We start from the raw sequence: 17,861 nt of genomic DNA on the forward strand, positions 1-17,861 counted from the left end.
ATGTTTTAACAAGAATATTAGGGTTTTCTATTAAATTCATTGAAAGTGGCCTCTCTCTTTGTTACATGTATAGAAAATCTCATTCAGAGTGTCCCACAACAGCTCTATCTCTCTATTTTAAGCTATAATTGAGAAAACTTTAGTGCCATGAAGAAATTTACAAAACAAATAATATATTTTAGATTTTCATGAATCTTGTTTTTCTTCTACTTCTTCAAAATAATATTAACCAGTAACTTCAATATTGAATTTTAATCATAACCCTAATATCCCGTACTTTAAAATTTTTAAGTGCCTGGGCAACCTAAATCATATTGTTAGCAATTGGAATGCCCAAATCATTAACATTTTATGCCCAATCAAAGTATCTCTGTCTCAATGTTATAATAATTCTTAGATATATATACAATCCATGTATAAAGTACTTAATATATATTATTTTTATATCCCAAGATAATTATAATGTATTATTGTAAGTTTTATTCATGTGTAAAAATAATATTCCAAACCATATCATGCATAAGTAAGACACAATAATTATGAGATCATGACCATTATCCTAATGTTTATAAACATTAAATTGTATAACTCATAGATGATTGATAATTGTAATGTAAAGGTAGTATAACCTGATTTTATCACTTTCTTCCTCGTAATCCATTGCTTCGGTGCAGTTGTTTTTGCTATGCACTTTATAGTCATATCTTTGACCATTAATATATGGATGCACCATTGAAAAGATTTGAGAGCCAAAGAGTTCATCCACGTTGCTTTTAACACATTTTCTCCTCTGATCTGCTAGCGACGTAGCTTGTTAGTGCAAGATGGTCTAATTATATACATAATAATCTATATAAACCCAATGCATCTCTTTTCTTAATGCTTAGTCTAATCAACACTCATTCTTGTGAACACGATTCAATCCAGTATCTATTCGAATTATGCTTACATAATTCTTTTCATCATAATGCAATTAAAAAGTTGATACTAATAAAAATTCAAGCATAATATACTGAATATTTGAGAATAAAATAATTAAACTAAATATTGAATTATATTCTAAGATCTTTTTGAATATTTGGATCTTTGTAACAATTGTTGATAAATGTGTCTACGAAAGGACCTATTAAAAGAAGACATACTACTTATTAGTAACTACTATTTATAAATTTTTCATGGACGTAGTACTATCATTTGTCATTTATTTATTATCAAAACGAAGAACCATCCGAATGAAAAGGAATTCTTACAGTGCACTCACCGCATGTCAACAAATATCGGAAACCTTTAGAAGTTTTTGAAGAAAAAATATATATATACACATTATTTTTTTAATCAAAGGCAGCGTTTAGTTTTTCAACTAATTAAGGCAACGAATGAACAGAGTTCAAATTTGGATATTTAGTTACATTCTAAAAAGACATAACCTTTTAGAAAAGGCACTTAAAATTAAATTAAATTTTATTAATAAATATTAGATTTTTAAGAAGGGCATTTCAGTAATTTAACTTTTATCGAAAAGTATCAAAAGAATGAAAAGTCATGATTTGTTTCTTTAGCCTTGGTAAGTAACGATTTATTTCTTTAGATTAAGGAAGTGATGATTTATTACTTTTAGCTTTGTAATTTGAACGGTTGTGACTATTAATGAAGGGGTATGAAGCACTAATTTAGTGATGTTTGTAGCGTTATATTTTTTAAATTTTCTAAATAAATTATAAGTCATATAGAAAGGTAATTTTATAATTCAACTTTTCACTTTTGAACTTCCCACTTTTATAATAACTAGTCTTAGTGTAGCGTTGCGCGTGTCCCTCGTGTTAAAGAAAACAAAATTTTAAAAATAACATAATTTTCAAATGATGTGTTTATGTTATAACGTAAGAATTAACAAAAACTTACAAGTTCCAAAATGATAATATTTGGGAGTTTGATTTACTTTAGTGGGTTTTCCCTCCATTTGTTCGCTTGCTTGCTTCATTGTATAAAAAAAATCATAGAAATAACGTTGATTAAAAGGTAAAAAGATCGTTCAACTTTGCCTGAGGTGTATTGCATGTATATGTTATGTTACTTATTACACAAATTGTCTTAGAAAGATTGAGAAATTTTTTACCTATATTTTACTCATTTTAATGAAACTTCTAAACTATAACCTTATTCTATTCATGCCTAAACAATCATATAGACATCCGAACTCGATTATTATAAAAAAAATTATAATTTTTTAGCTCGATCGTTATCTTATTTTACCTTGGTTCTTTTCTAAAGTATTTTTATTTGCTTCTAATTATATATATACGTTGTTTTTCTATTCTTATTTTTTTGTCCAAAATATTGATCAATCTTTTTATCGTTTAATATAATTTCACGTTTTGAAAAGATTGTCATTTGATTTATTTCTTAATATGTAGACAATAAAAGTGGACAAACGAATTTGAGTATACTTCAAATTCTAAGTCCTTCTATTAGTCAAAGAAAAAAGTAAGTCCTAATTGCTAAGTCTAAATTCATATCATCTCAATATAATGCTTCCATATTTTTTAATCAAAACTATGTTTTAAATGTATTTTTTGTACGTGCCTTAGCTAAAACAATTGGATTATAATTGTTACATCCTAATTGAACTGTACCTTTTTTAACTTTATCTGTATGCAGTGAAAATAAGTATATCAGACAGCTTAACCCTTCGAGGTTGCCCAATTAGTTTGGAGGGTTGTCATCTATACGGATGATCTGAGATCGAATCCCCCTCAATGCCTTATGGATTGAGCATATCGCACATGGCTTGCCTAGTGCGATTTACCTCCCCCGTGTGGTTTGCAGACTATTACACAAAGGGAAGTTTACCTAGTGCGCACTAAGTGTAGCGGCGGCGGGTTTCACTCTTATCAAAAAAAATAATTGAAATTTATTTAACACTTTAAATAAGAAAATGGCTTATATAAGTAAATGTTTTCTTAATTTTGTATTCCTTAATATTAGAAGTTCCTATATAATTCCAATTATGAAATAAATTTTTTAATTGATTTTAAAGTCCTAAAAATTAGAAAAATTAATTTATAATTGCTTGATCACTATTTTTTCTTTCTTACTTACTTAGAAATAATATTTAATTCACTATTTAGGTAATTTAATATGATAGATTTTTTTAAAAATCACGATATTAAAAAAATAAAATAAAGCTTGATCATAATAAACTGAGCTTAAAATATTAATTTAAAAATTGTTTTGAGATAGTAAGGACAAATGTATTATGTTGTTCAAAATTGGAAGGTAACTTTGATTGTTAAAGTAAAAAGTTGGAGAGGAAAAATAATTTTATCGGGAAAAAACATGACACTAATTTTGAACCAATATTATACCTTAAATAATAATATATAAATAATTGCAAGACATTGTTACAGCTAAAATGATAATATGAGGGAACTGTCTAAATTTAGCATTAGAGAAAACTGAATCAAACAATATTAAATGAAATCCTAAATCTATATATGTATAGTTCATAAATGTTGGACAATTATTTCATATTATTTACTTTTAGCCAAAACTTATTGCTTGGAATGTCAGGTCCACGTCAAATTGTCTAACAAGGAGTAGTAGGAAATTATTTAAAATTCGATATTATTGAAACTAACTCAAATTTCATAGTGTTATACATCATGTACGACAATAGTGGTAAATTATAAACAAAAATTAGAATAGAATTAAAAATTAAAAATACTAAACGAATTAAGGGACAATCTTATAATACTTTGGGGAAAGGATAAGATAAAAATTATAAAAGGAGTTAGATCCAAGGGATAGCAACACCGATTCTAGGTGGTGGGAGAAAATGCTATTTGTAATTCTAAAAGTGAATAACAATGATTACTTAATTGTAGCTTACACGATTCTAACACGGACTTAAAATTATTCTATTTTAAATGTCTCAATTTTAGGATTACATACCTGATACAAATAAGGAAATATTTAATAATTAAATTTCTAAGTGATTTTAAAAATTTAAATATTAGGAACATAATTAAATTAGAGGTTTGTCCAATATGAAATCGATTTTTGAAGGATAAAAATGACGAATGATATTTCGTTAAGGGTTTTTGTACTTTTAATATAGTATTATATATATATATATAGAGAGAGATAGAAAATAGATAGTTAGTAAAGTAAAGTAGGAGATTGAAGAGAAATAAAAAGACAGTTTGGATATATAAACTCATAAAGAAAATTATTATAGGGATGAGAAAGGCAAAGAAAATATTGTAATAATTAATTTACAAGTGTGCCCCGGCACTATTTTTCTATACTACTCACTCCTAGTATATATATTTAGCATATATGGGAAATTGTTGGTACTAGGGTTTGGTCGATAGTTCCGAAGAAATGGCCGATAGTGAATCGAGGCAATTTTCACCTGATAAGGAGCCATGTTTTGCAGAAGAACTACTTGACTGGCAGAGGAGGGAACTGCCCCGCAGGTTCTTGTCTGGTCAGGTTGTCTGGGATGACGACGCTTTCATCCCCGAAGGCGCTTCGGAGAAGCACAGGGTTATATTTCGCAGAATTTATAGGAAATACTTCCTTCAGATTTTTGCTTCGGATGTTCGTCTTCTTTCACTACTCTTTTATTCTAATCTTGCATTATATGTATACACACACATCAATTAGAGCTGGTCAAATTTCTTAATTAGAGCTTACAATTGTTATCACTTTCAACAATTCCAAGTTTTTCCCAGTTTTACTTTTAGTTGGCTAAGGCTGTTCTTAACATTAGGAGTATATTTTTAGAAAATTAGTTGTTTAGCCTGCTTATTGTCTGAGCATTCTTAACAACTAATTTGTAATATCCCAAGCTCTGCCCAGTCTGAGCTCCTTAATTTTGTTTAGAGCCTTAAGTGTGGCAGACAAGATTATGGGGCTTACTTGGTTACGTGTTAAAATAAATTTAGGAATTCATGGCTGTTTTGGTGGTACTTTTAGCCATAGTGTTCAAGTGATTTGATTAGCCCCTGTTCTCTTTATTTTATTAAGCAAATAGACCAAATTCTAAAACAGCATGTTAGCTCCACAAATTAAACTTCTTTACTTGATTGAATATCAGCTTCTTTGACTTTCAGCTTCAATTATGACCCCTTCTTGTTATCGCTCGAGTATGGATTCATGACTGATTGGCTTATTTGGCAGGGTTTCGACATTGACATCTATCCGGGTAAAGCCAAGGCAGCTATGCTTATACCATACCTGGATTTTGAGAAAGAAATTGACTTGCTGATGGAACTGGCTAACCATGCTATTCAGGATTACAACAGTAAAGAAACCAATGTAGGCCTTTATTCATCTTATCATCTTTGCTCTGGTTGAACAATCTCCCTCACCCCAAGTGTCCTTACAGTATTTTCTACGTGCCTTGCAGGTTTACAAATACGAGGTCTTGTATGTTGAAAAAGTGAACTTTATTTTGGCCGAATGCCGCGAATTTTTTATGACTGTTAAAGTTAAAAATCTCACTCTGCGTTCACCTAAAGAAACTTTTCAAATCCATGCATATAAAGGACCAGATGGGGAGAATATTGTCTGCCTTTGCCGGAGAAAATTGCTGGTTTGAGGTATACAGATTTTGAATGAATCTTAGTGCTATTTGTTTACGTTGTTTCTTTGGCTTTGGTTGTTCAATTTTTGTGGATATGGATATCAGATGATTTACTTGTGGATAGGCGTTCCAACTATGTGATCGTCCAGCTCTCCATTGTTAGGTGACTGGATGAGAATTTCTGCAGTGTGTAGCCTGTATATAGACTCACAATGTGTTAGTGGTTCAGAGATTCCACCATTTTTTTGCAGTGAAACTTATTCTAAAGTATTTTCCAACATCCTAAAGTTTGACTATCCTTCATAAGGGAAACATAGATTGGTCCAGAAGGCCCGGTGATGCTTCCCACCATTCTCCATGCCTGACCAGAAGAATCTTGCAATATATTTTTCAACAATGTCAATAGTTAATAGTTCCTTTAAAAGGATGAACAACTGGCAGAGTGTGGAGTGTGGATGTTCAGAGCAAGTAGAACGTGTCTTATATTCCTTTACTCTGTTAATTATTGTACTCACCATTTCAGAGAAGATAGAAAGCTTCTTCCTTATTTAAGTTCAAGGACATGCATGATGTTTCATGGGGAGTTTATCAAATCTCATTCCTAAGATTCTTCCCACTCTTCAGATGACTCTTTGGGATGTATTAGGTGCCATAGTGTAGCGACTCTTAATTCTCTTTATCAGATGCCCATAAAACATTCTCATAACTCGTGACTCACCATAGTATTGAGAACGAGTTGTACTGAGATGTCACCTCCACTGCTAATAATTATAGTATCATTAACAGAGGTTAAATGATTAATTTAAGGGCCATAAACCCATAGCTGCTTATAAAGCTATATTTCCTGCTGTTGTGCAATGCATTAAGCATGCAATAGTAACTCTGCAGTGAGGACACAAAGAGAGGGTGTTAGAGGGTGGTCACCCTAGATCCCTCGGTGAGTTGAAGAAACCATGTTTGCTACCTAGGAGTATCAATTGTTTGCTACCTAGAAACCATGAGGTTGATCTAGAATTCTAAACCAAGACACTCTACCGTATGTTTTGGCCATATCTAATTGATCACCACATTGCCACCCTTCATAGGTTTGCAATATCATCTACAATCTCCTAGGCTAGTGGTATATTGTCCGTAATAACTCTCCCCTTGACAAAATCACTCTGATTTTGAGTAATTATTTTGGGCCGTGTGATATTGAATCTGGCATTTAACACCTAGCAATGATCCTGCTAGATACATTGCATAGGCTGATAGGTACTAATATCTGTATAGCGTTTAGGAGATTCAATTTGGGTAACATGTCAAGGCATGTATGAGTAAAGGACTTAGGGAGTGTAGCTCCAAGGAAGAAGGCCATACCTGCTTCATAAATATCTTTGGCAATAATAGGCCAGGCTGTTTGGTAGAACCTTTCATTGAGACCATCTGGACCAGGTGTACTGTTTGGATATATTGAGAACACACTTTCCTTTACTTCCTGCAGTGTAGAAGCTGTAAGGACTGCATTGTCCTCCTCTGTGACAACTTTCTTCACAACATTTAACACCTCACAATCTCCAGAGATGTCTTCAGCACTGAAGAGTTGTTCAAAGAACTTCACAGTTGCTTTTGCCACATCTTTAGTACCATCCACCCACTGTCCATCTCCATCTCTGATTTTCTGTATGTTCAGCTTCTTCGTCCTATCTTTATTAACCCCATGAAAGAAAACAGTGTTGGTATCTTCCCCCTTAAGCCATTTCACTCTTGCCTTTTGTTTCTACACTATCTTGTAGTTTTAGAATCTGGTAAACTCCGCTCTTGCCCTTGGTAAATTCATTCAATTCTCTCGACTATTATCAGACACAACAGCCTCTTCCAAACTCCTAATTAGAACTCCCATACTCTTTGGCTCTTCACGAGTATCACCAAATGCAGTTCTAGACCATATACTAAGGGCTTTGCAAACTCTCTAGTTTCTTGGTGCAGAATGAGAAGAGGATTACCTGCCACATCGTTAGACACCAAGCATCTTGGGTTACTTTGGATAATCCTCGTGATCTACCCATATTTTTTTATACGTAATGATATTTTATAAATGGTATAACTGCACTAAGACAGTGTTAAAAGTTACAAAGTTTGCAATGCCTGGATCATATCTAACATGGAATCACATAGTTTACAAAGGCCATGTTGCACCAAAAAGCTAGCAAAGAAATACATTTGTGTTTAAGACTATGTATGTTGTTAACTTTGCCTTCAAAAATTCTATTGTTTCTTTCAGTCCAAATTGTCCACCAAATAACCATGGGAATAGTGTTGCACTTTTCAAAGCTTGTGTGTCTTCCTATTGAGACCATCTATTCTCCATCTACGTAAGAAATCCCGAGTAGAGTGAGGCATTGTCCATGATCTGCCCAAAATAGCAAAAAACAAGCTTCAAATCTGATAAGTTATCTTGGAGTGTAGGAAAAGATGACGAGTATCTTCAGGGTTCTCTTCCCAGAGAGGACACCTGCTGCATAATGGAATTTGAAATATCTTATCTTCTAATCATTCATATCACATGTATCAGCAAAAGAACATGGTTTGAACGATCTTGACAGATATGCGGCAGTAGTTGCACCAAATTGACTATGCCATTCGTACACAGATTAGTGAGATAGACAAGATATGAAATTGAAACATACCTCGATCCTAAAAGGTCTTCCTCCATGTTTTTCTTCTGCATTAGTAATGACTTGAAGTCCCCCAACAACCCCTCATTAACCATCAATGTTACTCTCAGTAGCCCTGAGTTCATTCCACAACTCATTTCTCAAATGCACCTCACACTTGCCATATACAACAGTAATGTGAAAAGAGATTGACCCTTGGGCTTGGGTGGTATGTAACAAAACCTGTACTCCTTATCCTCCAGAATGGCTATCACACGTGCACCAGTCCAGAAGATCCAAATTTTGTTGGAGCAGTTGTCAAATCAGGATCAGTGTCCCAACTTCCTTTAAACTTGTCAATGTTCTTAGCCCTCACCATTGGTTCGTCCAAGAAAATGAAGTTTTTTTTAGTTGTTTTATTAATCTGAGTCTCGCAGCAGCACCTTGGGACACTATGCCCCTAACGTTCCATGAGATCGCTATAATCACGAGACACAGTAGGGTTAGGGTCTTTACTAATTCTGACGTTTATCCCTCCACCGATTGGATTTTCATTTTGCCCATTAGTGGAATTTAGAAAACCCCTTGGAGAGATTATTAAAATAAGCCACATTCCGTCCATGTCAATATCCTGACCAGTCTTTGTAGGCAGTATCCTCTAGTACTCCATCTGCAGCTTGTGCATCATTGATAAGAAGTTCATCCTGGCCCTTAATCTCTGAACTTCCCCAGCTGGATGTTCATGTTCCCTTTCCTTAGCTTTGTCCCTAGCACCTCTTTTCTGATAGGTGGGCATCTAAACCAAAGAAGGGAACATTTAGTTGGTATTCATCTCCTCCACCTGGCCTTCATTTCCCAAGACCACCTCAGGAGGAATTACCACTCCGGAAGAAAATTTCTACTTGCTTCAGATTTACAAAAATAATTATTCATGATGTTGCATTGATCTTCAGGATCAGGGAATACCCTCTCTTTCTTGTTTTGCTCACGTTTCTACTGATCTTCTGAAATTTAGGCTTCCTCTTCTTCTTTGTGTTTCTTTTTCTGTCAATTCTAATATGCTCATGTGTAGTTTGGTCAAGGTTTGAGGGAACCTTGAACTGGTAGTTCTCTGTAGCTAGCTGTAACAACCATGTGTTCATTTTCTCCGGTTGTATTGTGTGTCGTGTGTTACTATCACTGCTTCTGCCCCTTTTTAGCTCTATATGCCCGCACATTCCCTTTCCATAACCCTCAGGGGTTGGCCTGGTGGCAATTGACTTGAGCCTTGGGGTTTGCTCCCTTTCAAGGTCTCAAGTTCGAAACTTACTGGGTGCAAACAATTTCTGAGGGCCATCGGACTGGGTAAAACCTGAATTAACCGTGGTGCACTTGCGGGAATCTCCTTGCCGAGGGCCTGTGCACCCCCAGGATTAGTCGGGGCTTAAAAGAGACTTGGACACCCGGTGCAAAATAAAAAAAAAACATTCCCTTTCCATTCACCTTATTTTTGGATTCCCCCCCTTTGCATACATTTACCTGAACTTCATCTTGAGACACTTTTGTAGGAGTTGAGATTTTGGTATGACACTGAAACATGAAAATAGCTGTTACTGGACCTTCTTGTCTTTAGGGAATATATGATTAAATATAATTACTAAACTGTGATGACTTGCCCTGAATTGGTGGTGGTGGTTTAGTTGTCAAAGAGTTGAAGTAACAGTATTGACCTATACTTGATGGCTGATTTGCCTTGGTTTGCATCTATACATGATGGCTAATTTAGTTTTTTTTCTTGGACTAATGTGCAGTTGGTTTATCCGCGAAGTTGAATTAAGAAGCTTCACCGGAGGCAAGAAAAGAGGCAGTTGAACTATTGCTTTCTAGATCTAGTACTACTTGAAAGTTGAAACCACTATCATTAAAAAAAAAGCAAAAACAATTCTCAACGCCCTTACTAGGTAGTGATGAGTTAAACTACTTTTGTTGGCATGGTAGTTAGCCCAGTAAACTGATTTCATTCTACAATACTAAAGCGGTTAATATTGATTGATGTCTTTATTAGTTGTAGAATACCTGAAGACACCACTAAACTTGGCACAAACTGTTAGTTGCACCCTTAAACTATTGGTAGTCTTATTTATGGTTGAACTCTCTTGGAACATCGGTATTGACAGCTGTTTAACTTTCATGTGTCATGTGCAGTCTTTCTATTTATGTATGATTTGGCGTGGAATCTGAGTAATGTTTTAATACCTAATAGAGTATTCAATTTTATTAAGTCAATTTTGTTAGTCAGCCTTTTACATGTAAATTGATTGTTGTGTTGCCTGGAGTTGCATTAGGGGATTGTATTACTTATTAGTCAGCCTTTTATATGTTAACGAGCAGAATCAGCAGGGGCCCAATACAACTTAAGTAAATAATTTCTTAATTTATTGTTTTCCTTTCTGCATATCATGATCTGTTTTCATAATTGTTTTCTAAAATAAGAATTGATATTTTGAGGCGAAATCTCTGCTTTGTGCTCTATGAATATTGATTCAATATTCATATAATGTAAGCGAGGAAGTGTTAGGAAATAAGGTGGCCAAGAAACAAAACTACTTGTGTATAAGTTGTTACTGTTGTCGATCATCACATAACAAAGGAAGGATTTCAGCGGGAGGTTAGGTTACACGAACGTATGGCAAATGATTACATTTCCTTGAACATATAAAAAATTCGCCTGAACTGAGGTTGAGCTTTTCTTTATCGTGGTGGATTAAAAACTTGAAGAATGAAAGTCTATCATTAAAGGCCTTTCAAGGATTGATTTTGAAATCAAGTTTGTTAGTTGTTTGGATTGTATGTTGCTCCAATAGGTTAGAAACATCAAGAGGAGTTGGAAATTCACATTTGAAGTGAGTTGGAGAAGATTTAGCTAAATTTCAGAAGAACCAATCTGGGTCCAGTACAGCTTCATTCACAATGTCGGCTGAAGTTGGACTGCTGTACAAAATGGGTTAAGTCGGATGAGAATCTTAACTAGGGGTTAAATTTGGTAATGTTTCTTAAGAACAGAAATAGTAAGTGATGTCCGACCAGACTAAAGTATTATCACTTCTTGGAATCACTATATATAGACGAAGGAAAAAGAAAGCACCGAGATATGACCATTTTGTTTACTGCAATGCACATGTACACTTGTGCTTTATATTGTTCTAAATATCACTTATTTTTCAATTAGTTAATTCTTGAAATGAATCAGTTGCTTATGCCTTTGAAATAACTTGTGGCTCAATGTTAATTTTTCAATGTTAATTCAAAGCTAGCATGGCTGCCATAATTTTCAAGAGCACTTAACCCCCACATACATTTTCTGTATCATGATAATCTCAACAATAAACTCCGGACTAATCCGGACTCTGAAATATATGGTCATTCGAAGATTTGCTCTGTGAGATGCACATACCCTTTAACTTATATACAAGACAGACTAATGAACACACCATTTTACACTATAAAGTGTCATTTGGATTTGCAGTATCATAGAGGCGGGGAATGGGGATGGACCTACATTCAAGGGAGCAGGTTCAGTTGAATCCGCTATACTGTATTTTTTCTAGTGTATATGTACTTGTTGTTTCAATTTATAAGATTTTTGAAATTTGTGGTCTAAAGCCAATCTTAGATACTTGTGTGATTATAAACCATCTTACTAAAGATAAAAATTGAATTTTAAAGTTTAATTATCTCTAAATATATAAAGCGACATTCCTATTTGAATAGACTAAATAGAAAAGAATACCACAAATATTGAAACAAAAGGCATACTTTAATAGTATTGACATAATATGAACCCAAAATCAAACACGATATTAGGACAAAAAACAATTTTAGATTAGCAAGAATAGTGGCATACCTATTTCAGCCATATCATGCATTATTGACAAAGGACTAGGTCTTCCTTTTTATTACCCTTTCTCCAATTCCGACTAGCGGTGTCAAAGACAACTACCACACCCAACCGACTGTATTTATACAAGGGAATAGCTGCAATTGATGAAACCCTAATAAGCCTTCCCATTATGGACCTTATCGGATTGAGCCTACATTCACCACCTAGACCACCCAGTACATAAAATGCACAACTTAATAACTAATTACCACCCTTATAAGTGTGTTCAAGTTTATGGACAAGTTTATGGACTATCACCAAACAAAGGCATTTGACTATAAATAAAATATTTATTGTGTAAGCCCATTTTTCTTACAAGTACTCCACAAATTATATTCGAAAAGCGAATGTTATATTATACTATTGGATCTGCTCGACACAAACGAATGCTGTGCGGGTCGAGTGGATTCATAATGTCCTTCAGGTCAGACGAGCGTTATCTGTTCGCTCAATTTTCATTTCTTTTCTCAAAGCTATCCTAAGACGTGTACTCTCTAATACTTTCTCAAAGTCCCCTTAGGGATTTCTCACCCTACCAAGGTTCTCTTTACACTTCCGACTATACATTGTACCAGAGGGTGCGTGCCATTGCATAACACTTAGTAGAGCAGAACACTTCTAAAGCTGGTTTTAAAGCAAACTCATCAGTACCATTGTGGCTTTTTTTGCATGCAATGTCACAAGAAGCGGAGTCAGAATTTTTACTTATGGGGTCAAAATATAAAGAAGTAAATCCACGAAGAAGTCATATAATATCTATACATAAAAAACAATTTTTTATTTAGTTATACAATATTATTTTTTCGCGAATCGAGTATTAGGCGTAGGTGGCAGACGTACTTCCATAAACTCTTGAACGAGGAGGGGGACAAGAACATCGTGCTCGATGAGTTGGAGAACTTAGAGAGAGACAAAGTGATTTTGGGTTTTGTAGGCGTATCAAGGTTGTGGACGCAATGTGGAAAGTGAGCATGGGTAAGGCGACTAGGACTGACGTGATCTTAGTAGAATTTTGGAAGAGCGTGGGTCGAGCAGGCGTGGAGTGGCTTACTGGTTTGTTTAATGTCATTTTCAAGACGAAGAAGATGACCGAATATTGGATGTGGAGTTTGATGATTACGTCGTACAAAAATAAAGGTGATATCCAGAACTGCAATAACTATAGGGGTATCAAGCTGCCGAGTCATACTATGGAAGTTTAGGAGAGAGTGGTGGAGAAAAGGGTGAAGAGAAATGTGTCTATTTCCAAGAATCAGTTCGGATTTATGTTGGGGAGGTCTACTATCGAATCCCTTCACCTTGTGCGGAGATTGGTAGAGCAGTATCGGGAGAAGAAAAATGTCTTGCATATGGTGTTCATTGATCTAGAGAAAGCCTACGACAAAGTCCCGAGAGAGGTTCTACGGAGATGTTTGGAGGTTAGCGGTGCTCCGATAGCGTACTTTAGGGTGATTAAGGATATGTACGAGGGAGCTAAGACTCGGATGAGGACCGTGGGTGGTGACTCAGAGCATTTCCCAGTGGAGATGGGGTTACATCAGGGATCGACTCTTAGCCCATTTTTGTTTGCCTTGGCGTTGGATGTGCTGAAGCAGCTCATATAAAGGGAGGTGCCACACTGTATGCTTTTTGTTGATGACATAGTACTGATTGACGAGACGCGAGGCGGGGTTAATGCTAGGTTAGAGGTTTGGAGATAAACGCTGGAGTCTAAAGGTTTCAAGTTGAGCAGGTCGAAAATAGAATACTTGGAGTGCAAGTTTAGTGATGGGATGCTAGAAGCAGAGGTGGAAGTGAATATTGATACACAAGTCATCCCTATAAAGGATAGTTTCAAATATTTGGGTCTGTAATGTAACTTAAGGCATCATGGAGTTTGACTTGATGGTACACACCAGATTGGTGCAGCGTGGATGAAATTGAGGCTCGCTTCTGGGGTTCTGTGATAATAATATGCCAAAAAGACTTAAAGGCAAGTTCTACAGAGTGGTGGTTAAACCGACTATGTTGTCTGGAGTGTAGTGTTGGCCCGTCAAGAAGTTCCATGTCTAAAAAATGAAGGTAGATGGGATGAGGATATTGAGATAAATATGTGTGCATACCAGGAAAGACAAGATTAAGAATAAAGTTATTAGGGAAAAGATGAGTGTTGCTCCAGGGGTGTGATGACCCAAAATGTCATCTTTAAATTTAATAATTAATTATGTGTTCTAAGACCTCAAAAAGTACTATTTATCATTACTTGACTTGCTTGCGCAGTCCGTAAAATTTTTCGAAAAGTTTTTATACGAAAAATAAATTAAAATGTGAATTAGAGCTTTAAAACTCAACTAAGTTGACCTTGGTCAATATTTTTAGCAAATAGACTCGGATAAGTATTTTGACAGTTTCTTTAGGCCCGTATCGTGATTTGGGATTTGGGCGTATGCCCGAAATCAAATTACGAGGTCCCTAGCCCGAGATATGGAATTTTGAAAAAAAATTAAAAGTTTAAATTTAAATAGTGACCGGATGTCGAATTATGTGCAAACGACCCCAGAATAGAGTTTTGATGATTCCAACAGCTCCATATGGTGATTTTGGACTTAGGAGCATGATCGAAATTTTATTTGAAAGTCCGTAGTGAAATTAGGCTTGAAATGACTAAAATAGGAATTTAAAGTTTGGAAGTTTGACCGGAGAGTTGACTTTTTGATATCGGGGTCGGAATCCAGTTTCGAAAATTTTCACAGCTCCGTTATGTCATTTATGACTTGAGTGCAAAATTTGAGGTCAATCGGACTTGATTTGATAGGTTTCGACATCGAATGTAGAAGTTGGAAATTCTAAGTTTCATTAAACTTGAATTGGAGCATGATTCATGATTTTAGCGGTGTTTGATGTGATTTGAGGTTTCAAATAAGTTCGTATGATATTTTAGGACTTGCTGGTGTATTAGGTTGAGGTCCCAAGGGCCTCGGGTGAGTTTCAGATGGTTAACGGATCAAAAGTGGGACTTAGCTGCTGCAAAAGTTGCTACTATTTTTCTGTTGGAAATGTTGTCAAAATCGGACTGCCTGTCAAAATCGGATTCCCTGTCAAAATCGGACTCCCTGACAAATCGAGCTCCCTCAAATCGAGCTCCCTGACAAATCGAGCTCCCTTACAAAATCGAGCTCCTGACAAAATCGAGCTCCGTGGCAATCTGTAAGTTATAAAAACAGGGGACTTCGTCCCATTTGTCTTTTTGACGAATTGGAGCTTGAGGAGAGACGATTTTGATATATTTTCAAGGAAAAACATTGGAGGTAAGTGATTCTAACTCGGATTTGGTCAATATATACGAATATATCGTTGTTTTCACTAATTAATTAGTGTTTTGAAATATAAATTTGAGAAACTTTTAGAAATTTCATAGAAACAAATTTATGAGATTTCGGTGTCGATCCGGAGTCGGATTTGAGTGAAACTGGTATGGTTGGACTCATAATTGAATGACTTATCAGATTTTGTGAGTTTCGCCGGATTCCGAGATGTGGCCCCCACGGGCGATATTTGAGCTAATTTAGGATTTTATTAAAAAATGTAGTATTTTCTTATGAAATTGATTCCTATAATTTTTGTTGACTGTATCGAATTAATTATGACTAGATACGAGTCGATCAGAGTCGGAAAGTCGAGGAAAAACATAATACTTGGTTAAATTGGAGCAAGTCGAGGTAAGTGACTTGTCTAACCTTGTGTGAGGGAAATTTCCCCTAGGATTGATAATTGTAATGTGTGAAAAGTCGTGTACATGAGGTGACGAGTGTGTACACGGGATAAATGTGAAATATTATGTCTAAAATTGTGTAGATCACTGTTGCGCATTAATTAAATTATTTTATTTTGTTATATTCTTCATTATTGATTTAATGTTTATATTTTAAATTTGCTTGACCTTTTCTTGCTAATTGTTTTATCTGTTTAGTTGGAACTTGGTTTCTTTTACTCTGTGCATTATTTGAAGGTTGATTTTCTTTAAATTAAATATTATTAATATGAAGTATTTGGCATATTTAAACTTGATATTGAAGCAACGTATTAAAGATTTTGAAATATCATTTTCCTGAATTATTTACTCCTGAATATTTTTGTAAGATTTTCTTACTCATTGTGATGGAGCAGTGAACTCTTTATTATGGAAAAATATTATTGTTGAATTATTTTGACATGAGCCGTGAGCTCTTTATTGTGAAAAAATATTATTGTTGAATTAGTTTGACTTGAGTCGTGAGCTCTTTATTGTGGAAAAATATTATTGATGATTTATTTTGGCATGAGCCGTGAGCTCTTTATTGTGGAAACATATTGTTGTTGAATTATTTTGGCAAGTTAAATTATTTGAGCACTTGAGGTGCAAATTGTGATATATTGTGATATTGATACATATGCGGTGGTATAAGGTCTGGGTATTGAAACACATGCGGTGAGATAATGGTGGCTTGATACGCGTGGCTAGTACGAGGAACTACTAGAAGTCATGCGGTGTGATAAGGATGGCTAAAACGCGGGATGCTATTTCGGAAAAAATATTTTCTTTCAAATAAATTGTGAAGGCTCCCGCGGTGAGATAAGAAAATGAGATATTGTGAATTTGTTTATGATTTGGGACTACGAGGCGGTACCTCGGGAGTGCCCTTATTGATATTGATTTATGGTCGCAGTTGCCTTGATTATTTGTTGTGATTTTCTTAAAGTTGAAAGGAAATTCTGTTTTGTTTCCACGAGATATTATTTACCATTATTTTGCTTAATTAAATGGTGACACACTACTTGATTCATTTTCAATGTCATTTTATTTTACTATATTGTTAAACATTTTACCATACCATTATTATATTCCAGTAGGGCCTCACATGACCTCGTCACTACTCTACTGAGGTTAGGCTTGGCACTTACTGGGTACCACTGTGGTGTACTCATACTATGCTTATGCACATCTTTTTGTGCAGATCCAGGTAAATCTTACCAGTCTAGACGTTAGTGAGTTACCTGCGCACAAAGACTTCGAGGTATATCTGTTAGCGTCCGCAGACTCCGGAGTCCCCTTCTATCATTTTTATGTTACTTCCTTATTTTTCTTCTTGATATATAGAGACATTGAGAATAAATTCTTAGAAGCTTGTGACTTATTACTACCGGGTTTTGAGAGTTGAAATTGTTTGAATTGTAGTTTAATTATTTCAGATATTTATTATTATTCCGCATTGATAGGCTTACCTAGTCTTAGAGATTAGGTGCCATCACGACATCCTACAGAGGGAATTTGGGGTCGTGACAGGTGGAGGACAAATTGCGAGATTCGAGGTTGAGATAGTTCAGACACGTGCAGAGGAGAGACATAGATGTCCCGGTCATGATGTGTGAGAGGTTGATCATGGAGGGTCAAAGGAAGGGTAGGGGTAGGCCTAAAAAATATTGGGGTGATGTGATTAGGCAAAACATGCTATTGCTCTAGCTTACCGAGGACATGACCCTCGATAGAAAAATGTAAAGATGGGAATTAAGGTGGAAGGATGATACGTAGTCGCTAGTGTTACTTAGTCTTACTAGTAGTGCTAGTACTATTTTTGTATTTCTCTTATTCCTGGTTCTTTACTATACCATGTTGTGCTATTTGCTTTTATTATATTATTGTTGTTCCTGTCTGTTACTTTATTTTCATTGTTCTTTGAACCAAGGGTCTATAAAAAAT

At 35.1% G+C, this 17,861-nt stretch overlaps 1 protein-coding gene across 4 annotated transcripts; it reads left to right on the forward strand.

Annotated features, from left to right (window-relative positions):
- Window positions 1-4,335: 4,335 nt before the first annotated feature.
- LOC104092643 (uncharacterized) lies at window positions 4,336-17,373 on the forward strand. 4 transcript variants are annotated; one of them, XR_011408378.1, is made up of 5 exons: window positions 4,336-4,602; window positions 5,185-5,322; window positions 5,414-5,606; window positions 15,776-15,843; window positions 17,119-17,373. XR_011408378.1 is itself a non-coding variant. In XM_009598292.4 (4 exons), exons 1-3 carry the CDS (start codon window positions 4,384-4,386, stop codon window positions 5,603-5,605), a joined length of 549 nt encoding a protein of 182 aa, XP_009596587.1. In that variant the 5' UTR covers window positions 4,336-4,383; the 3' UTR covers window position 5,606; window positions 5,696-5,870. The 4 variants fall into 4 exon arrangements, 3 of the variants coding, with proteins under 3 accessions (XP_009596587.1, XP_070033261.1, XP_009596586.1); XM_009598292.4 differs by lacking the exons at window positions 15,776-15,843; window positions 17,119-17,373 and adding an exon at window positions 5,696-5,870; XM_070177160.1 differs by lacking the exon at window positions 15,776-15,843 and having other exon boundaries at window positions 4,337-4,602.
- The last annotated feature ends 488 nt before the right edge of the window (window positions 17,374-17,861 follow it).

The sequence above is a fragment of the Nicotiana tomentosiformis genome, chromosome 6 (assembly GCF_000390325.3).
Source record: "Nicotiana tomentosiformis chromosome 6, ASM39032v3, whole genome shotgun sequence".
NCBI classification, from domain to species: domain Eukaryota; kingdom Viridiplantae; phylum Streptophyta; class Magnoliopsida; order Solanales; family Solanaceae; genus Nicotiana; species Nicotiana tomentosiformis.

Coding starts and splice junctions, on each gene's coding strand:
- LOC104092643 (XM_009598292.4), top strand. CDS start 4,384: ATGGCCGATAGTGAATCGAGGCAATTTTCACCTGATAAGGAGCCATGT. Junction 4,603..5,184: donor TTCAGATTTTTGCTTCGGAT/GTTCGTCTTCTT, acceptor CTTATTTGGCAG/GGTTTCGACATTGACATCTA. Junction 5,323..5,413: donor ACAACAGTAAAGAAACCAAT/GTAGGCCTTTAT, acceptor CGTGCCTTGCAG/GTTTACAAATACGAGGTCTT.